This window comes from Mobula hypostoma, chromosome 29 (assembly GCF_963921235.1).
Source record: "Mobula hypostoma chromosome 29, sMobHyp1.1, whole genome shotgun sequence".
NCBI classification, from domain to species: Eukaryota; Metazoa; Chordata; class Chondrichthyes; order Myliobatiformes; family Myliobatidae; genus Mobula; species Mobula hypostoma.
Genome location: NC_086125.1, coordinates 9,007,586 through 9,030,573, shown reverse-complemented (window position 1 = coordinate 9,030,573; position 22,988 = coordinate 9,007,586). Strand labels below are relative to the sequence as shown.

Sequence of the window (22,988 nt, the reverse complement as noted above, 5' to 3'; positions counted from 1 at the left end):
TCTCGGTCTTGCTGAATGCACGCACGACCTGCTTCAAGTTCTAGAGGATTTCAGACACAGCATCAGCCTGGAGGCTGCTCTCACCAGTTGCGGTTCCTCCATAGAGTGGCCGAGATCTTGAAGCACAATGTTTGAATCAGGGAGGGAATTCCAGAACCCTATCAGCTGATGGAACGTGTTACGTGCAGGCACGATTAAAAAACTGCCACTTGAAGGCTTCAGAGTTCTCAGATGGACAAATCTTATTGAATTTTTTGAAGAGGTTACTAGGAAAGTTGACAAGGGTAAAGTGGTGGATGTTGTCTATATGGACTTCAGTAAGGCCTTTGACAAGGTGCCACACGGAAGGTTAGTTAGGAAGGTTCAATCGTTAAGCATTAATATGGAAGTAGTAAAATGGATTCAGCAGTGGCTAGATGGGAGACGCCAGAGAGTAGTGGTGGATAACTGTGTGTCAGATTGGAGGACGGTGTGTAGCGGTGTGCCTCAGAGATCTGTACTGGGTCCAATGTTGTTTGTCATATATATTAATGATCTGGATGATGGGGTGATAAATTGGATTAGTAAGTATGCAGATGATACTAAGATAGGTGGTGTTGTGGATGATGAGGTAGGTTTTCAAAGCTTGCAGAGAGATTTAGGCCAGTTAGAAGAGTGGGCTGAAAGATGGCAGTTTAATGCTGAAAAATGTGAGGTGCTACATTTTGGTAGGACTAATCAAAATAGGACATACATGGTAAATGGTAGGGCATTGAAGAATGCTGTTGGTGCATAGTTCCCTGAAGGTGGAATCTCATGTGGATAGGGTGGTGAAGAAAGCTTTTGGTATGTTGGCCTGTATTAATCAGAGTATTGAGTATAGGAATTGGGACGTAATGTTGAAATTGTATAGGGCATTGGAAAGGCCAAATTTGGAGTATTGTGTACAGTTCTGGTCACCGAATTATAGGAAAGATGTCAGTAAAATTGAGAGAGTACAGAGGAGATTTACTAAAATGTTGCCTGGGTTTCATCTCCTAGGTTACAGAGAAAGGTTGAAGAAGTTAGGTCTTTATTCTTTGGAGCGTAGAAGTTTGAGGGGGGACTTGATAGAGGTGTTTCAAATTATGAAGGGGATTGATAGAGTTGACGTGGATAGGCTTTTTCCATTGAGAGTGGGCAAGATTCAAACAAGAGGACATGAGTTGAGAGTTAAAGGGCAAAAGTTTAGGGGTAACATGAAGGGGAACTTCTTTACTCAGAGAGTGGTAGCTGTGTGGAACGAGCTTCCAGCAGAAGTGGTTGAGGCAGGTTCAATGTTGTCGTTAAAGTTAAATTGGATAGATATATGGACAGGAAAGGAATGGAGGATTATGGGCTGAGTGCAGGTCGGTGGGACTAGGTGAGAGTAAGAGTTTGGCACGGACTAGAAGGGCCGAGATGGCCTGTTTCTGTGCTGTAATTGTTATATGGTTATGTATGATTATATGGTTACAGGGCTGCAGGTGATTATCAATACATGGTTCTGTAGAAAAACCACAAAGGGATTTGGAAACCTGGAAAGGAATTTTTAAGTTGCAGTATTGCCTCCCTCTGAAACAGTGTAGATTAAGGAGATTCTGGGATGATCAATAGACATAGGATGCTAAAAATAGTATTATTAAAAACTGGTCTGGTTTTTAATGCATACAAATCGTTTTGTCCCCATTTATAAGGATTTGCACCTTCTTGTAATGGAGGACTCCCTGTATTGAGAATTGGACCTTCCATTCCCTCACTCAGTTCACCCTAGCCTTGACGCCCATTTCCTCTTCTGTTTTATCATGTCTGTGACACGTGTTTCTGATGTACCAGTAGAAATCGGATTGACAGGACTTGACTCGCCCTCTTCGTATTTTGCTCATTGTTGAATTTGGACCATACTGGAGGTCAAGATCTTGCGATTTAAAGTCCGCTAGTTTGTTGAGCAGTATGAGCCCTGGCGTTGATTTACACGTGCTGCCTTTTTAATACTGACTGAGATCGCAACCCCACTTCAGAGGATACTGTTATGATTCCTAGGATACTATAGCAGGGGCCAGTTGCACAGCTCCCTAGTAGGAAGAGGCCCCATTGCCCAGTACTGTGGTACACTGCTCTGCCCTTCAATTTCACTTTTCCCCAGCCAAGTTGCCTCCTTTCCTATTTCCCTCCTCCCTCCCCATCTTTTCCTTACCTCCTTGGCATCCCATGTGGCTGACCTGCTTCTCAGTGGGCAGTGTGCCAGTGAGACACTAGCTTCCATCTGTTTACACGGAGGTCATCCTCTAATACTTGGAAATGGGGGAGAAACCACAAGTGATTTCCTGAAGTAAGGATGTCTGCTCTGATATTTTCTTTGGTGGCTGCCAATTTAGCATGGTCCAAATTGGAGCACTCTTCGAACGTTCCAAAAAATCATCAGTTTTCGATGAGTACTTGCATGCAGCTCACGAGGCCGTAGTTGGCCAGGACTGTGCTGGCTAATTACAACAGCAAATAGTTGAATTAGATCATAGAACAGTACAGGCGTTTCAGCCCACAATGTTGTAGTGACCTTTTAGCCTACTCCAAGATCAATCTAACCCTTCTATCCCACATTACCTCCATTTTTCTTTCATCCATGTACCTATCTTAGAGCCTTTTAAATGTCCCTAAATTATCTGCTTCTACCACCAACCCCTCCCCCCGTAGTGAGTTACACGCACTTTACGCTCTGTGTGAAAACCTACCCCTGACAGCCACCCCTGTACCTTCCTCTAATTGTCTTCAAAGTATGTCTTTTTGTATTAGCCATTGCTGCCCTGGGAAGTAGTCTCAGCCTGTCCAATCTATGCTCTTTATCATTTAATACACCTCTATCAAGTCGTCTCTCATCCTCCTCCACTCCAAGTAGAGAAGCCCTGCCTTTCTTCATAAGATATGCTCTTTAATCCAGGCAGCATCCTGGTAAACCTCTGCACCCTCTAAGGCTTCCACTTCCTTCCTATAATGAGGCGACCAGAACTGGACGCAATACTCCAAGTGCAGTCCACCCAGAGTTTTATAAAGCTGCAACATTACTTCACGGCTCTTGAACTCAATCCTCCTGACTAGTGCAGGCCCACGATCTCCGTGTTCCCCCACACTGCTAAGAATTCTTCCATTCACCTTGTACTCTGCCTTTGAATTTGAACTTCCAAAGTGTATCACTTCATCCTTTTCGGGGTTGAACTCCATCTGCCACTTCTCAGCCCAGCTCAGCGGCCTGTGAACGTTCCTGTTGTAACCCACGGCAACCATTAGGTCACCTCGGTCCAAGCATTGTGCTTCAAGCTCCTGACTAAACCTTGGAGGAGTCATAAAGCTGAATTGTGACCTCAGAGTTGGTGGTGATGCAGCGGTCGAGCTGCTGCTCAGATGCCGGTCAGGTGTGCAAGTACACTGAGGTTCAGGGACAATGGAAGCATTGCTCGCAAGTAGGCTCAGACAACACTCAGAACGTAACTTATGCAAGACAGTGAAGAAAAAGACTTTGCAACAAAAGATGTCTGTGCAAGAACCAAGTCCAGGTACTACAAGAGGTGGTCCGTAATGTTGTAATGCTGAGGTGGGCTTACAGGTCGCTTCAAGAGTTTGATGTGTGTAAAAGTAGCTAGCACTGATCCCTGAAGAAGGGTCTCAGGCCCAAGCGTCGCCTGTTTATTCACTTCCGTAGATGCTGCTCTCCCTGCTGAGTTCCTCCTGCACTTTGTGTGTGTTGCCCCTGAGCCTTGTGGTATGGGACATCAGGCCTCTGTGCCTCCGGCCCGACGGGAGCAGTGAGAAGAAGGCGTGGCCTGGATGACAGGAATCCTCGATGACATGTGAACCTCTTGAACCAGCACCTCATGTGGACGCTTTCCTTGGTGGGGAAGGCCGTGTCCATGATAGACCAGGCTGAGCCCATTATTCCCTGCAGAGTTCAAATCCTGTCAGGGCAGCTGTGGAAATCCAGTTGACAATCTGGAATTTAGAAAAAAAAAACACAGCGTCAGTAATCTTGTTCATAATGACCACGTAAACCTAATTAATGCTGTTTGAGACTGAATACCTGTCATGTTTACTTGATCTGGTCCATATATGAGACTAGACCTGCCCCATGTGCTGACTCCTACAGTGTACTCTGAAATGACCTAACAAGCCAGTTAGTAATCACCATCGCCACCAACTTCTCAGGGACAATGTTGACTTTATCCCAAGAAATGAATGTGTCCTCCTTGGCCCCTGTCATCTTTGGTCACCAAGACTGATAGTTCCTTATGTGACTTGTTCACTTTGATAACACAGGATACTTCACTATGTTAGAAGGCAAGAAAAAAATAGAATAAAAGCAAATAACTGCAGACACTCAGCAAGATGTGGTGTGTATGGCATTCGGCAAGATTCCCCATGACAGGTACATTCAGGAGGCATGGGACCCTGAAAAACTTGGCTGCATGGGTTCACAACTGGCTTCTCGAAGCAGCAGAGAGTGTTAGTATATGGGGCACATTCTGCCTGATTTAAGGTGATTGGGGGAAAGTATAAGGGGGATGTCAGAGGTTTTTATTTTAACACAGAGAGTGGTGGGTGTATGGGATACATTGCCAGGGTGGTGGTAGGACCAGATACAGTAGGGACATTTAGGAGACTATTAGATAGGCATGTAACAATTACAGCACGGAAACAGGCCATCTCGGCCCTTCTGGTCCGTGCCGAACGCTTACTCTCACCTAGTCCCATCTACCTGCACTCAGCCTATAACCCTCCATTCCTTTCCTGTCCATATACCTATCCAATATTTTTTTTAAATGACAAAATTGAACCTGCCTCTACCATTTCTACTGGAAGCTCGTTCCACACAGCTACCACTCTCTGAGTAAAGAAGTCCCCCCTCGTGTTACCCCTAAACTTTTGCCCTTTAACTCTCAACTCATGTCCTCTTGTTTGAATCTCCCCCACTCTCAGTGGAAAAAGCCTATCCACGTCGACTGTACCTATCCCCCCCCCAATAATTTTAAATACCTCTATCAAGTCCTCCTCAGCCTTCTACGCTTCAAAGAATAAAGACCTAACTTGTTCAACCTTTCTCGGTAACTCAAGTGCTGAAACCAAGGTAACATTCTAGTAAATCTCCTCTGTACTCTCGGTTTTGTTGACATCTTTCCTATAATTCGGTGACCAGAACTGTACATGGATGAAAGAAAAGTGGAGGGTTATGCAGGGAGGAGTTGTTAAATTGATCTTGCAGTAGGTTAGAGTTCTGTACAGCATTGTGGGATGAAGGGCCACATTGTTCTAGGTTATGTGTTCTCTGGCAAGTAGCATCTGTACAGATTGAAAGAGATGCCCTTCCTTGAAACTCCTGCATAACTGGATCTAGTGTAGCTAAAGGCAGTGCTCCTTTAGAAATAAAGACAATTTTATGTTCCGATGTCAGCTGCTTCATTCTGGACCACCTTCACACAGACTACAAAAAGTTTGGTGCATTAATTCTTTTAGACAACTAACTGGGACTTTTCCTTAAATCCCAGAGGACCCTGCAAAGAACAGCAAGGTGAATGGCTAACTAATCTAGTTCTGTTGGCAAGGAAGTGAGTATGAGAGAGAGAGAGGGAAAGAGAGAAAGAAAGAGTGGGAGGTGTTAGTCAGAGAGAGGTGAGGACCTCTTCTGGAACTCGGTAGCACTTGTTAGGCCCCTCCATGGGGATGTAAGGATCCACTACGTATTGTGAAGCTGGAGGTGTTTCAGTGAAAGTGTAGGTACATTCCCATGAGAGAGAAGTGACGGGCAATAAGAACAGGAACTGCGTGGATAACTAAAGTTCGAGCCGAGCAGAAGCTGCATATAGAAAATGCCAGGTTGCTAATACAAGTGAGAACCAGTCTCATTTCATTTTAAACTTCCCTATTGAAGTTCCTGTAATGGGAGGCAAACGGAGGCCTGGGGAAAAGTACTGTCAGCAAACTTAAAGGGAGTTCAAAAGTACTTGATGGGCTTGTGGAGCAATGGCAGCATCCATCATTAAGGACCCCCATCACCCAGGACGTGCCTCGTTCTCGTTGCTACCATCAGGAAAGAGGTTCAGAAGCCTGAAGACACACAGTGATTCAGGAACAGCTTCTTCCCCTCTGTCATCCAACTGCTGAGTCGACATTGAATCCATGAACACCAGCTTCTTAGTTTTTATTTCTATTTTTGCACTTTATAGGCATCTGTTAGTCTTGTGAGACAATGGATTTATGCCTTGGAAGGTTTCCAGGGCGCAGGCCTGGGCAAGGTTGTATGGAAGACGGGCAGTTGCCCATGCTGCAAGTCTCCCCTCTCCACGACACCAATGTTGTCCAAGGGAAGGGCATTAGGACCCATACAGCTTGGCACCGGTGTCGTCGCAGAGCACTGTGTGGTTAAGTGCCTTGCTCAAGGACACAACACGCTGCCTCAGCCAAGGCTCGAACTAACGACCTTCAAATCACTAGACGAACGTCTTAACCACTTGGCCACGTGCCAACATTTTTGCGCTACATATTTAATTTAACTACTGTAAATAGTGGAATTCAGTTTTCTCTATTATGTTTGTGTATATATCATAAATATATCACACAATAATAGGGAAAAAAAACTAAATTACAGTGAGTGTGTGTGTGTACACATGCACACACATATATTTACCGTAATTAGTTTTTTCTCTATTATCACGTATTGCATTGTACTGCTGCTGCAAAGGCAACAAATTTCACAACACGTGCCAGTGATATTAAACCTGATTCTGATTCTGAAATGGGTAAGACATTAGGAGAGACATGGAGCTGATTGGAAACTGAAAAAGAGATTTGCTCATTGAGGCTGAGGTACTGAATATACCATTCTTCACCACGGAAGAAGATGCTGCAAAGGGAGATGTATTTGCCACTCTTAGAATCGGTAAAGGAAGAGGTGCTAGAAAGGCACCTGTAAACATAAAGGCAATAAAATGGGAACTGAGGAAAGCAGCGCGATGCTAGCATTCATTTTCAGAGGACTGGAATATAAAAGCAAGGAGAGAAGGCTGAGGCTTTGTACGGCACTGGTAAGGCCTCATACGGAGCATTGTCAGCAGTTTTGGGCCCCTTATCTCAGAAAGGATATGTTGATGTTGGAGTGGACTCCAAGGAGGTTCATAAAAATGATTCTGTGATTAAAAGAAACGCACAAAATGCTGGAGGAACTCGGCAGGCCATGCAGCACCTAGGAAAAGAGTACAGTTGATGTTTCGGGCCAAAACCCTTCGGCAGGAAGGCTTTCTCTTGTTTGCTGGGATTAAAAGGCTTGTCATATGAAGAGCATCGGGGCCTGTATTCACTGGAATTCAAAAGAATGGGGGTTGGGGGGAGGTGGCCTCATTACAAACCTGTCAAATGTTGAAAAGCCTTGATAGAGTGGGTGTGGAGAGGATGTTTCCCAAGGTAGGGGAGTCTGAGACCAGAGGACACAGCCTCAGTATAGAAGGATGTCCTTTTAGAACATGAGAGAGTGGTGAATCTGTGGAGTTTGTTGCCACGGGCAGCTATGGAGGCCAAGTCACTGGGTATATTTAAGGCAGAGGTTGGTACATTCTTGATTGGTCAGGGCATGAAGGGATACGGGGAGAAGGCAGGAGATTGGGGCTGAGAGGGAAAATGGATCAGACACGATGGGCCAAATGGCCTAATTCTGCTCCTATATCTTATGCATTAGTTTAGAATGGGTGCTTGGTGTTTGTGCAGACACAGTAGGCTGGAGAACAGTTTTTGTGCTCTGCTCAAGTAAGTCAGGTAGCATTGATGGAAAAGACAGTACCACTGGTTCAGGTTAGAGAAGCTTTGTCAGAAGTAGAAAAGAGAGAATAGTTTTACATTGCAGAGAAGGTACAGGGAAGAGATGGACAAAGTGATGCATTTTGAAACTTCCAGTTTCAGATGGCAGTACTGAAGACAGGCAACGGACTGGCAGTTTATAAAGCAAGAAATATAAATAAATACTTATTAATAATACTTTTTCTATGGAAATTTGTGGTAAACTATCACCGCAAACAGTGAAGAGGTGAGTGAAAGCGAGGCTGACTCGAGGGCCGGGGTGTGCAGGTGCAATGCAGAGGCAGGGTGAGGTTGAACACGGTTTAAGGGAAGTGGTCGGAGTGTGGTTGAGACTGAGCTGGGGTGTGCAAAGCAGAGAAAAGTCAGAGATTAGGAGTTTCAGAGCCCGAATACCTAAATCAAGAGCGAGGTTGGATTGATCTAAGTGCTGAACCGATTTGGAATGGTCGGGTGTGGGCCAGAGCGCAGTGGCAGAGTCCAGGCCCAGAGTATATCAGTGGAACAGGACCTGGGTCTTGGAGCGAGGAATGACCCGATGTTCGGACAATTTAAACACCATGCTAGATGGATTGAAAAGGCTGGGTGTTGGAGGCGAGGTTTGCTGCTCTGCAGCGTTTAATCTGCTCTCCATGACACTAAACCTGAGGCTGTGGCCTGCACCACCTGCTCCTGACTTCATGTCTGCGACCTCCATTTTGCTCAGCCATGTGATGAACTGAGGTTAAGGCTGAGGGCCTGCTCCTGCTGCTCCAGGCTTCGTATCCATGGACTCACTTTAGTTCTGAATGCTGTTGCTCGCTCTTATTGTTTGCAAAACTTGTGTTCTCTTCTCTCTCTGAACATTGGGTGGTGTGTTGGTCTTTTTTTAAATGGGTTCTTTTGGGTTTCTTGTTTTGTGGCTGCCTGTAAGCAGACGAATGTCAAGGTTGTATATTTTATACATACTTTGGTAATAAATGTACTTTGATGGAAAATTGAGGAAAGGCAATAGAAAACAGACGCAGTTCCAAAAGGACACAAGAATGGAGAGATCTGGGGGCTAACAGGATGGATTAAGAGGGTATAAATATCTTGTTCAAAAATATGAAGTTCTAGAGAATGGGCATCCTGATTAGTTACTGCCCGTTATGCCACTGGCACTTAAGGCAGCAATGAAGGTCTTCCACCTCTGACTCTCTACAGGCTTTCTTTCAAGTCAGTAGCTTTCTCTCGGCTTTCACTACTGACGGTCATACAAGCCCAGGTGGAGACTCAGGAATACTGTCGCACTCAGATGTAGAAGGATTCTTCGTTGCTGTTTCCCAAACAGTTTTGTTTTACCAGTCAGGCTTGTGAGCCCTGAGCTGCATCCCTGCACCTGAAAGACCTGCAGACCATTCTTGGTCTGTCCTGATTGACCCTTAATAAGCTGTGGGTTTGGCCATAACTGTTGTATCTGGCTTTGGGTGCCATCTTTACAAAGATGTGAAGGCTTTGGAGAGCAGCACAGAAGAGACTTAGCAAAAGGATTGCACGGATGAGGGACTTCATTCTGTGGGCAAACTGGAGAAGCTGGAACTCAATGAGCTTGCAAGGGGATCTGGTGGAAGTATTTAAAACATGAAGCTCATTGACAGAGTAATGGAGTAAGACTTTTCTCGTTGGAGGTCGGGTAAAATCTGACGTTCAAAGAGACGAGAGCAAAAAGCAGATTTTTTTTTTTGCACTTCAAGCAGATAGGCCTGCAATGCACTGCCTAATAGTTGAGGAGGCAGATTCAATTATAGTGTTTGAAAGGGAGTTAGATAAATATCTGAAAGAAAATAATTTGCAGGTTTAAGGGATAGGATAGGATGGTGAGGCAGGATTACTCTTGTGGAGAGTCGGTGTAGAATACCTGGACCACCTTTCATGCTGCCACCATTCTGTAGTTAGGAGACGTACTGTATGTCATCTCTGGCTGGATCAGTGAAGCTGCTCCCTGTACTGAATGATACTAATGAAACAACAATCTGTCAACATGATGCTAGTCTCGTGGCTGACAGTTCGTTAATTGAGTTATATCTCTCACTAGAGTGGTGCTTGGACATGCAACCCTTCGATTGTAAATGAGGCGTTGTGACCTGTAAGTGTGTCTGCTAACTTGTTGTCTCCTGGCCCCCTTTGCCCAGCTCCCAGCATGGGTTTTAGTGATACTGTATGTAGATTATTTACACTCCATCTTGTAGCTTCCAAGTTGTGTGTATCCCGAGCATTAAGAAGATAAAAAGCACTACTCTGCTGTGCAGGGTCTACTTGCTTGAGTGAAGCATGTCTAGATGTTACAGAGTGACTATGCATGAGTGCTCTCCCTACCCATCCCTTTCCCTCTCAGGTACATCCAGAAAAGTCATTCTCTTCATGAAACTCAGAGTAAATCTCTCCGAGAACTCCCACAACATTTTATTGGACTGAGGTCAGAGATTGCAGAGATTACCAGCAGTGTTGTTAAGTGGCACCAATCACCTAAACAGGCTCCAAGGAACCAAATCCCAGAGGTGAGGCACGATTGCCTTCCCTCAGCATCAAGGCAGTGTTTACTAAACAGTGTACCATGGATGTTAAAGAAAATGATGGTACTAGTGAGGCTTTATGAAGCACTGGTGAGGCCTCACTTGGAGTATTATAAGCAGTTTTGGGCTCCTTATCTAAGAAAGGATGTACTGCCGTTGGAAAGGGTGCATGAAAGTGATACCAGGATTGAAAGGCTTGGCTTGTGAAGAGAGTCAGGGCCTGGATTTGCTGGAATTCAGAAGAACAAAGGATGACCTCATTGAAACCCATCGAATGTTGAAAGGCCTCGAGAGTGGATGTGGAGAGGATGTTTCCTATGGCGGGGGAGTATAAAGCCAGACACAGCTTCAGAATAGAGGGGCACCCTTTTAGAATGGAGGTGAGGAATTTCTTTAGCCAGAGAGTGGTGAATCTGTGGAATTTGTTACCAGAGGCAGCAGTGGAGGTCAAGTTGTTGAGTATATTCAGAGGTTGATAGATCCTTGATTAGTCAGGGCATGGAGGGATATGGAGAGAACGCACGAGATTGGAGCTGAGGGGGAAAATGGATCAGCCACGATAAAATGGTAGTCCAGACTCAATGGGCCAAATGGTCTCATTCTGCTCCTAAATCTTATGGTCTTATAAGTAGTGAGTCTTGGATCATATGCTTATTATGAGGAAGGAAGTATTTGTTGTTCTGAAGTGTATTAAAGTGGGTAAATCCCCAGGGCCTGACCAAGGCACCCCAGACATTATGGGAGGCCAGAGCAGATGCTGCAGGGACTCTTGTAGAGATATTTGCTTCTTTGTTAACTGCATGTGAAGTTTCAGAGGACCGCAGGCTGGTTCATGTTTTTTCGTTGTTCCTCAAGATTGAAATATCCACCAGCAATGCCCGACTACACCAAGTTCAGAGTAAATCTATTATCAGAATAGGTTTATGTTACCATATGCTACCTTGAGATTCATTTTATTGCAGGTCTTTACGGGAAAACAAAACAGAATTTATGAAAAATTATATAAAAACGAAGACGGACAAATAACCAATATGCATAAAGAAGAGAAATCATGTAAACAGTAAAAAAAAATTATGCTGTGTTGTAGAGTCCTTGAAAGTGAGTTTGTAGGTTGTGGAACCTCAAAGCCAAAGCCATGTAACCTCAGTCAAACCAAGTGATCATTGAATCTCTCACTCTAAGATGAGCTTTATAGTAAATATCTGAATGTCAAAGTTCCCGTACCAATCTGCCCTTGCCACAGAACACCACCCCGATTGCAAACAGCTACAACATGGGAGTCAGTATCTCTCATTGAAGCCGGACTTCAATGACAGAGGCAAGAAAATCAGCAGATGCTGGAAATCTAAAGCAACACACAAAACGCCTGAGGAACTCAGCAGGCCAGGCAGCATCCATGGAAAAGAGCAAACAGTCGACGTTTCGGGCCGGTACCCTTCTTCAGGACTGAGAGGGATGGGGAGGGGGAAAGATACTAGATAGAAGGTGATAGGTGAAGTTGGGTGGGAGGGAAAGGTCAAGGGCTGGAGAAGAAGGAATCTGATAGGAAACGAGAGTGGACATTAGGAGAAAGGGAAGGAGCTGACGATCCAGGGGGAAGTAATAGGCTGGTGAGAAGAATTAAAAGGTCAGAATGGGGAATACAGGAAGGGTGGGGGTGGGGGGAATTTGGTTCACTGAAAGGAGAAATTGATATTTATACCGTCAGTTTGGAGGGTACCCAGACGGAATATGAGGTGTTGCTCCTCCACCCTGAGGGCGGCCTCATCTTGGCACAAGAGGCGGTCATGGCTCAACACGTTGGAATGGGAAGGGGAATGGGAATTAAGATGTTTAGCTACATCTCACGGGAAGTCTCACTTGTGGCAAATGGTGCGGAGGTGTCCGATTGAACGGTTCCCCCGAGGTACGAAGGACAGGCCTGTGACAAAGTCCTCCTTCGTCGAGAAAGTGCCAGTGCGGCCTTTACCTCAGGAAAGAGACATTTGAAGACTAAGAGCTCGAATCTAGTCCCAACCACGTGGTCAGAAAAGTGGCAGGGATCCTATGTTCCTGAGCTCTTTGCGGTCATTTGGAACATACAATGAGGACCTCAAAGCACAGGAGAAGCACCTTCAATGCTCTGTCTACAAAGTTCTCCAAAGCCATTGAGAGGGTAGTCAACTGACATGAGTGTACTTTGTTAGGCCTGCTCCCCCCACGCCCCACCCTGCCCGTGCTCAGCCAGTTCCAGTGGATAGAGCACACAGTTATCATGCCTGACCCCAACCCTCCCCCCACCACCAAACACAAGCTTCTAGACCATCCAGAATCAGGTTTAATACCAACAGCGTATGTCAGGAAATTTGTTGTCTTTGTGTCAGCAGTGCAATGAAATACATAATAATAGAGAGAAAAAAAGCAGAGTTACAGTAAGTTTATACAGTGTATATATAACAGTTAATAAGTAGTGTAAAAAACATAGTGATGAGGTAGTGTTCGTGGGTTCAATGTCCATTCAGAAATCTGATGGCACAGGGGAAGAAGCTGTTCCTGAATCGCTGAGTGTGTGCCTTCAGGCTCCTGTACCTCCTTCCTGATGGTAGCAATGAGAAGAGGGCATGTCCTGAGTATTGGGGGTCCTTCATGATGGATGTTGCCTTTATGAGGCATTGCTCTTAGAAAATGCCCCGGATACTGCGGAGGCCAGTGCTTATGGTGGAACTGCCTAAGGTTACAACTCTGCAGCTTATTTCGATCCTGTGCAGTAGCCCCCTCCCCATTATTAGACTGTGATGCAGCCGGTTAGAATGCGCTCCACAGTGCATCTGTAAAAAGCTTCCAGTGTTTCTGGAGACATACCAAATCTTCTCAAACTCCAAATGAAAGATGGTCGCTGTCTTGCCTTCGTTGTAGCTGCATCGGTATATTGGGTCCTGGTAGATCCCCAGAGATACTGACACCCAGGTGCTTGAAATAGCTCGGCCATTCTATAAGAGTGTTTTGATATTGGTTTATTATTGTCATGTACAAAATAAAAGAGATTTGCTTTATTTGTCACGTACATTGAAACAGAGAGCGAAATAAGTGACCAATGGAATCTGAGGGGTGCAATGGACAGCCCGCAAGGGTTACCGTGCTTCTGGCGCCAACTTAGCATGTCCTCAACTTAGTAACCCCATCCGTATGTCTTTGGGGTATGCATGAGACCGGAGCTGCTGGATGAAACCCTCGGGGTCACGGGGAGAACGTACAAATCCCTTACAGACAGCGGCAGGAATTGAACCCCAGTTGCTGGCACTATATGCATTACACCAACCACAACACCATGCTGCTCTTACACAGTGAAACGCTTGGCTTGCACACTGTTCCTACAGATCAGATCATTACAAAACGTATTGAGCTAATTTTAGGTAAAACAGTAACAGTGCAAAAGCTACTGAGAAAGTGCAGTGCGGGTAAATAGTGAGGTGTAGATCGCAATGAGGTTGATTGTGAGGTCAGGTGTCCATGTTGTTGTACGAGGGGTCTGTTCACGAGTCTGACGACTCTGGGACTGAAGCTGTCTGGAGTACATGGTTTCAGGCTTTTTATCTCCTTCCCTGTGGAAGAGAGCAGAGGAGAGAAATCTGGAGTGGGTGGGGTCTTTGATTTTGCTGGCTGCTTTACTGAGGCGGTGAGAAGTGTGGACAGAACCTATAGAGGGGAGGCTGGTTCCTGTGATGCACTGAGCTGTGTTCACAACTCTCCGCAGTTGCTTGTGATCGCGAGCAAAGCAGTCGCCGTGCCTAGCCGTTAGGCATCCGGGTAGGATGCTTTTGGTGGTGCATCGACAAGATTGGTCAGAATCGCTGGGGACATGCTGAATTTGTTCATCCTCCTAAGGAAGTAGAGACATTGCTGAGCCTTTCTGGCAGTAGTGACAGTGCATAGTTGACCAGGACAGGCTATCGATGATGCTCACACCTCGGGAACTTGACGCTCTCAACTCTCTCAACTTCAGCACCACTGATGTAGGAAGGATCATGTACAGCACTGTTAACCACCCCCACCTTTCTGAAGTCAGCGGCCGGCCCTTTTGTTGACACTGAGGGAAAGTTTGTTGTCATGATGACATCATGCCACTAAGGTGTCGATCTCCTCCCTGTACGCAGAACCATCGATATTTGAGATAGGCCCATCACGCTGGGATCATCTGCAAGCTTGTAGATGGAGTTCGAGCAAAATCTCGCCTCCCATTTGTGAGTGTACAGGGAGTGGAGTCAGGGGCTGAGGACACAACCTTGTAGAGCGACAGTGTTTAGAATAATCGTGGCGGAGTTGTTGTTGCCTGTCCTCTGAAGGTCGTGCTGCCTGCAATATCGTATTCCCTTAAGACCACCCTCTGGAGAAAATGGAAAGAGAAGAAGGGACCAAGGGAATAGGGGGAGTTGGGGGGGGGGGTGGAGAGAAAGAGATTCAGAGACATTAGATGTTGATAGTGAGTCATTATATATATATTATATTTTATATATATCTATATATATAGAGAGAGAGAGAAACAGAGACATTGGTTATGGATAATGGGTAAGATAGAGAGTGAATGAGGAGAATGAGCCAAAGAACATCAGTGGGGGGAGGAGGTAGGGAAGGAGGCAGTGAAATAGAGGTAGGTAATGAGAGATGAAGTCAATTTTGTGCCAGCGAGGTATCAGGCAGGCGGCAGCAAATATTAATCTGTGCCTGGGATTGGCCCATTTAATGAATGTTTTCTGCTCCTCCCACCGATTGCCTGTAATTTCAAAGGGGTTTTAAGAAAGCGGGTGTGGGGGTTATTAAAGTTCATCCGTGGCTGTTAGTGCACGCAGTGTCTGTGTGTGTCTGTGTTTGTGTGTGTGTGTGTGTGTGTGTGTGTGTGTGTGTGTATGATTATGTCCGTGTGTGTGTATGTCTGTGTATGTCTCTGTGTGTCTGTGTGTGTGCGTGTGTTTATGTCTGTGTGTGTGTCTGTCTGTGTATGTGTGTGTGTGTATGTGTGTGTGTCTGTGTCTGTGTGTGTGTGTATGTGTCTCTGTGTGTGTGTGTGTGTGTGTGTGTGTGTGTATGTGTGTGTGTGTCTGTGTGTATACATGTGTCTCTGTGTGTGTGTGTGTGTGTGTCTGTGTGTGTGTGTATGTGTCTCTGTGTGTGTGTGTGTGTGTGTGTGTGTGTGTATGTGTGTGTGTGTCTGTGTGTATACATGTGTGTCTGTGTATGTGTGTGTGTCTGTGTGTGTGTCTGTGTGTATACGTGTGTGTATGTGTGTGTGTGTGTGTGTGTGTGTATGTGTGTGTGTGCGTGCGCGTGTCCCCAGTGTGATGATGCTGCCGATGCACACCTCCCCAACCCCCCCTTTACATCACTGACTGCAGCAAGGATACACAGGAACAGCTTGCACAGCTCTGCTGCTGCTGGGGTGACACAGAAGGCTGTAAACACTCTGCATTCCAGACATCCGAGAGGGGCTGGGAAGCAGTCGAAGGCCTCAAGCACTGCGCAAGATCATCAGTAAGGTTGAGACACGGTGACTCCTGTGTCCTCGAGGAATAAGAGTGGTACCCAGTACAGAGGGACTGAGAAAGTGAGAGAGAGAGAGGGAGAGAGAGGCTCCATTTTACAGTGCTGTTTCCCTGGATTGAATGTGACAACCTTTGTGCTTTGCCTTGCTAAGTGCTAAGGATTCCCATGCTGCCAGCTACGAACACAACGGGTGCGGACGACGTGAGCAGGGGAGCCTGATGCAGCCTCACTTCTCGCCTCCATACTGCAGTGTACGGTGGGGAGTCAGAGTCTGCACTGCAGGGAGACATCTTGTCACCGGCTGCTTGCTTTGGCCTGTGTCAGCTGGGACCCCCGGTGGCTTGCTCTCGCTGCATCAAGCGCCAGGCGTCGTCAGGGAGAGGGTGCGGGCAGGCAGGCCGGTGATCCGTCCCTGAGGGTTCAGGTCCTGGCTCCTGCATTCTGGCTCAGACAACATGCCAGGAGGATGCCCGTCTCCTGAGGTCACTCCGGATTAAAGTGCACCGAATGAGCTCTGCGAGCTCGGAGCCCCCCCTCTCGACTCGTGGTCTCGGGAAGCCGGAGGGCAGCGTGGGAAGGGGCGCCCCGGATTATCGGTGCGGAATTCCGCCTTGGAGCGGGGCATTCTCCCGGATCGGTCGCTGGCGCCCGACAGAAGATGCCTCTCGTTGACTTTTTTTGTGAGACCTGCTCCAAGCCCTGGCTGGTAGCCTGGTGGGGTCAGGTAGGACCTTGGTATTCTGCTCTCCTCTTGTGTAGCACCCACTGTAGGCCTGTGCCTGACTCAGGACCAGTGGCTGGTTTCCCAGACCTGTGACCCACTCGGTGGTGTGTGTATATGAGGAATCTGGTCTCGGGGCAGGACTGAAGCTCCCCTGCTGTAACTGGGTGACATTTTGTTTGTGTGGGACAGGCGAGTGCTGAAGGAAGGGGCCCCCTTTCCAGTTACCATGGTGTTACAGTTGTGCCTCCTGTTTTTCCCCCCTTAAAGCCACTGAGGAGGCTTAAAGGAGGCCGAGACAAACACCCAGGAAGTGGGAACTGGAAAGACATCGTTTGCCTTCTGGACTGACCTCCAGCTTGTGCCCATGCTCTGCCATCCACAAGACGTACGAGCAGAATTAGGCCATTCGGCCCATTGAGTCTGTTCTATCATTTCATCATGGCTGATTTATTATCCCTCAATCCCATTTATGCCTTCTCCCCACAACCTTCGACACCCTTACTAATCAAGAACCTGTCAACCCCCTGCTTTAAATATACCCTATGGCTTGGCCCCCAAAGCCACCTCAGGCAATGAATTCCACAGATTCGTCGCCCTCTGGCTGAAGAAGTCCTGGCAGGTGACAAACTGAGGGTAGTGGTCCACCAGCATCCCGTATCCCTGTCAGTATGTGAACACTGGGTAAATGTATTGGAGCTGGAGGGACACTCCTTCATCCCTTCGGCCAAGCCCAGTCCGTGCCCACCACAGTTCCAGAAGTGATTACAATCCTCTGAACCACCCAGTGATCTTTTCCTATGTGAAGGGCACAATGTAAACACAGGAGGTTACCCAGATGCTGGAAACCCAGAGTAGCACACAAAAAGTGCCAGAGGAACTCAGCAGGTCAGGCAGCATCTATGGAGGGAATAAAGAATTTGCATTACAGACTGGGACCCTTCACCAGCCCTGATGAGGGGGTCTCGGCCCATAACGTTGACGCTTTATTCCTCTCCATAGATGCTGCCTGACCTGCTGAGTTCTTCTGGCATTTTAAAGGTGAATGCAGATTCTCCGGGTAAAAAATGGATGGGTGGAGGATCTGAACCAGTGCAAATGTGAAGCCCTCGTGGTCCAGTAGCCTGTTCAGAGTTTGGGCTCATGCTCCTACGGTGACCAGATGCTGGTGCGGTGGGGGGGGTGGGGGGTGGGTAAGCATTTGCTTTCTGGATGAGAGGCAAATGTAACCTAGATTTATAAAGATGTATGGTGTAGATAATGTGACTGTTTAGTGTTCCAATCACTGTCATATTTGCAAATTCCTGTGATCAGTTTGTAAAGGTCTTCGGGGAAATGGTTGTTTGTGACTCATTGGCCTGAATATGGGCAGGATTGCTTGGACTGGGTCACCTGGCAATGAGTGTATGCAGACACAGTGGTTCTGAGCAAAACATGCAGATGGAAGTCTGATCCCATGAGGAACTGTGTAGCAGGCTGGACAATAAGCTGCAATCATCTGTGATCCAGCATTAACCAGCAGTGTTTTCAATACAAAGTTACTAGCCTGCAAGTCACAGCAATATTGATGTTACACAGCAAGAGGTCACTCAGCTCCTCATGGTCTTTAAAACAGCTCCCCATCTAATCTCAGTCCCCCACTCTTTTCCCACAACCCTACACTTAGGAGTATTTTTTCCCGATTTCCTTTTAAAAGTTGCTATTAAATCTTGTTTTTAGGCAGCACATTCCAGATCACAATCGCGGCACGGCAACGTTCTCCTAATCGCTTGCCAAATCCTTTCCATCTGTGTCCGGCCGTTGCTGATGCTCCTGTCAGTGGGAACACGTTCTCTCTGTCCATTCAATCAAAGCTTTACAGCTGACGTCAGGAAGGACAGATTTTGAGGCCCAGATGTGATAGCAGGTTGCACAGAACTGTATCATACAACCAGTAAAACCTTGTGTGCTCTACTTAAAACTGATACCAATCCTTTGGCCCCAATAACCTTTTTCTGTGCTCAGTGGCCACATTATTAGTTATGTATGTCTTGTACCTAATAACGTGCCCACTGAGTGTACAGTATGTTCGTTGTCTTCTGAGCTGTTGCCCATCCACTTCATGGTTCAATGCGTTGTGTGTTCAGAAATACCCATCTGCAAGGCGTGGTTATTTGAGTTTCTGTCGCCTTCCTGCCAACATGAACTGGCCATTTTCCGCTGGACTCTCATTAACAAGGCTCTTTTGCCTCCAGAACTGCCGCTGTTATACTTTTTTTTGTTTTTCGCACCATTCTCTGTAAACTCTAGGGACTGCTGTGTGTGAAAATCCCAGAACAGCAATTTCTGAAATACTCAAGCCACCCTGTCTGGCACCAACAATCGTTCCGCAGTCAACAAAACATGAGGAAATCTGCAGATGCTAGAAATCCAAAGCAAGGCACACAAAATCCTGGAGGAACTCAGCAGGCCAGGCAGCATCTGTGGGGAAAAAGTAAACAGTTGATGTTTCAGGCCGAGACCCATCTTCAGGACATAATCGACTACACACACACACACATTAATCACAGTCAAACCATTTGGATCATATTTCTTCCCCATTCTGATGTTTGGTCTGAGTAATAACTGAACATCTTGACCATGGGGAAGAAATGTGATCTCAGTGACTTGACCATGAACTGATTGTTGGTGCCAGATAGGGTGATTTGAGTATCTCAGAAACTGCTGATTTCCAGAGATTTTCATGTACAACAGTCTCTAGTGTTTACAGAGAATGGTGCAAGAAACAATAAAAAAAAATCATCCGGTGAGCGGCAGTTCTGTGGGCGAAAATGCCTTGTTAATGAGAGAGGCCAGACTGGTTCAAGCTGACAGGAAGGCAACAGTAACTAAAATAGCCACGCAATACAACGGTGATATCGAGAAGTTCATCTCTGAGTGCACAACACGTCAAACCTTGAAGTGGATGGGCTACAGCAGCAGAAGACAATGAACATACACTCAGCAGCTGCAGGAGATGCCGAACAAAATGGCCACTGAGTGTAGTCACCTCCTCAGACTGAGCGTAGGACTGGCCAATGACATTGATCTAACATCCTTTTTCAATACTCGTCAATGCAAGGTATCATCATGTGCATAAAACATGCGTGGTGATGGTTTAGGTGAATCTCATTTCACTGGAATGAGACTAACGAATACTGCTGTTCAGAGAGGTCTGAATATCCATGTATAGAAACAAGTAAAATTATCACCCACATATTTTAAGGCATTGGGGAAGTAAATGGAGGCTTGACCTTCAGAATCAGTTCTACTGTCACTGATGTGTGTGAAGTTTGTTGGTTTTGCGGTAGCAGGTACAATGCAATACATAACAATAGCTTTCCTTGTTTCACGGTTGTCTGTGGGAAGACGAATTTCAGGGTTGTATACTTCATACATAGTTAGATAATAAACATACTTTGAATCTTTAAATCGTGCAGGAAGAGAGCAAATAGTGAGGTCGTGTTCATGGACCATTCATAAATTTGGTGGCGGTGGGGAAGAAGCTGTCCCTAAATCATTGCATGTGTACCTTCAGGCTACTGTACTTCACAGAGCACCCACAAAACATGTATCACACACAGCGCGGAAAGCAAAATATTACCATAAATAAGTTAATAAGATATCATTCAAAGTGCATGTGGTACGCAGCACAGGTAAACAAAACAGAAAGCAGCTCGCTGTCCTAGTGACGAGACCTCAGTGGTGGCAGGGTATTCATTAGACTCACAGCCCTGGGGAAGAAGCTATTTTACAGTGTGGCAGCCCTAGTCCTGATGCTATTGTACCTCCTTCCTGATGGTAGTGGGTCAAAGGAGATTATGGGGTGAGTGGTAGGGATCCTCAACAATGCTTCGAGCCCCTCGCCTACAATGCTCCCTGTAAATGTCACAAATAGGGGGAGGGAGACCCCACTGGTTCTCTCGGAGGATGTGCCTTAGATGGTAAGGGCCCCTCATGATGGATACTGTGTTCTGGAGACATTGCCTTTTGAAGGTGTCGTCGATGCTGGGGTAGTTAGTGCCCATGATGGAGCTGGCTGAGTTTATGATACACTGCAACTTTTTCCAGTCCTGTACAATGGCACCTCCATGCCAAAAGATGATGCAGCCTGTCAGGAAGCTCTCCACAGTACATCTGTAGAGTGTAGATCCCTTACATCCCTAACTATAAGCGTAGCTCCATGAATACTGGTGCACCTAGTGTTGCTAGAGCCAAGCATATCAGAACTGGTGATGTGATCCTTTGCTCTTATGCACGAAACATCTGGGACACCCTACCAACTGAGATATGCCTGGCTTCTACTGTGGAACGTTTCAAAACACTTCTAAAAATCTACTTATAGGATTACTTAATGCCCATCGATGATGATTATATTTCTATAATTTGGTTTATTCCGTTACTCTTTATTCTATATAATGTTTATTGTTACTTATGATTTTTAATTTTGCCTTGCTTTTTTGACTATATTGATTTATCTTTACAATCTACATAAAGTACTCTGAGCCTGCATCTTAATGTATGAAGGGTGCTACATAAATAAAGCAATTATTATTTGCTACAGTGGTGGCGTACCAGATCTCCTCAAACTCTGAATGGAACGTACATAGCTGCTGGCATGGTTTCTTCATGATTGCCTCAATACGTTGGGCTCAGGCCAGAACTTAGGATGTTGACACCTAGGAACTTTAAGCTCCTCACCCTTTCCACTATCATGTCAGCTCCTCAATGAGGTCTGCTGTATCTTCCCTCAGTTTCCCCTTCCTGAAGTTTGCAATGAATTCTTTGGTCTTAGTGATGTTCAGTTTCAGGTTGCTATTGCAACCAGCCAATTTATCTCATTCTGGTACCACTACCTCATCACCATCTGAGATTATGCCCACAACAATTGTGTCATCAGCAAATTTATAGATGGCATTATGAGCCGTGCCTAGCCACACAGTCATGAATGTATAGAGAGCGGAGCTTTGGGCTAAGCACACATCCTTGAGGTGTTCCAGTGTTGACCGTCAGCGAAGAGGAGACGTTATTTCTGATCTGCACAGCCTATGGTCTCCCGGCGAGGAAGTCAAGGATCTGGTGCAGGATGAGGCACAGAGGCCCAGGTTTTGAAGTTAGTTGAGGAGGAGCTGATGGTGTTGAACACTGAGCTGCAGGTATGTAGTTATCAGGTGATCCCAGGCGAGTGGGGAGCCAGTGAGACAGCAATTACTGTGGACCTGTTGTAGCAGTAGGCAAATTGCAGCCGGTCTAGGTCCTTGCTGAGACATGCCCGACCTCAAAACTCTTCATCACAATAGATGTACGTGCTATTAGATGATAGTTGTTGGGCCACTTGTTAGGGTTCTGAATGATTGATGCCCTTTTGAAGTAGGTGGGAACCTTTGACAGCAGCAGTGAGAGATTGTCTGGTAGAGGCGTTCAGTGCCCTGCTAGGTACATCATTGGAGACCAACGCCTTGATCGGACTCACCCTCCTGAAAGATACAGTGCTATAAAAAGTATTCACCCCCCCCCTGAAAGTTTTCATGTTTTATTGAATCACAATGGATTGAATTTGGCTTTTTTTTTGACACTGATCAACAAAGACTCTTTAGTGTCAAAGTGAAATCAGATTGCTACAAAATGATCTAAATTAATTACAAATATGAATCACAAAATAATTGATTGCATAAGTATTCACCCCCTACAAGTCAGTATTTAGTAGATGCACCTTTGGCAGCAATTACAGCCTTGAGTCTGTGTGGATAGGTCTCTATCAGCTTTGCACATCTGGACACTGCAATTTTTCCCCATTCTTCTTTACAAAATTGCTCAAGCTCTATCAGATTGCGTAGGATTGTGAGTGAACAGCCCTTTTCAAGTCCAGCCACAAATTCTCAATTGGATTGTGGTCTGGACTCTGACTTGGCCACTCCAGGACATTAACTTTGTTGTTTTCAAGCCATTCCTGTGTAGCTTTGACTTTATGATTGGGGTCATTATCTTGCTGGAAAGCAAATCTTCTTCCAAGTTGCAGTTCTCTTGCAGACTGCATCAGGTTTTCCTCCCGGACTTCCCTGTATTTTGCTGCATTCATTTTACCCTGTACCTTCACAAGTCTTCCAGGGTCTGCTGCAGTGAAGCATCCCCACAGCATGATGCAGCCACCACCATGCTTTACGGTAGGGTTCGTGTGCCAAACACAGCAGTTACTCTAATGGCCAAAAGGTTCAATTTTGGTTTCATCAGACCATACAACCTTCTTCCAACTGACTTCAAAGTCTCCCACATGCCTTCTGGCAAACTCTAGCCGAGATTTCATGTGAGTTTTTTTCAACAGTGGCTTTCTCTTTGCCACCCTCCCATAAAGCTGTGACTGGTGAAGC

The 22,988-nt window shown here is 46.0% G+C and overlaps 1 protein-coding gene across 6 annotated transcripts in view; it reads left to right on the top strand.

The window, feature by feature from the left end:
- LOC134339299 (3',5'-cyclic-AMP phosphodiesterase 4B-like) overlaps nt 1-22,988 on the top strand; it is a 408,487-nt gene that overhangs the window by 340,066 nt on the left and 45,433 nt on the right. Inside the window, exon 1 of one of the 6 annotated variants that reach the window (XM_063035681.1) lies at nt 15,431-16,605. The exons of the other annotated variants lie outside the window; for them this stretch is intronic. Coding sequence (XP_062891751.1) covers nt 16,540-16,605 — 66 coding nt within the window. The 5' untranslated portion in view covers nt 15,431-16,539. Of the gene's footprint in view, nt 1-15,430; nt 16,606-22,988 lie in introns of those variants that run through there. 6 annotated transcript variants of the gene reach the window in all.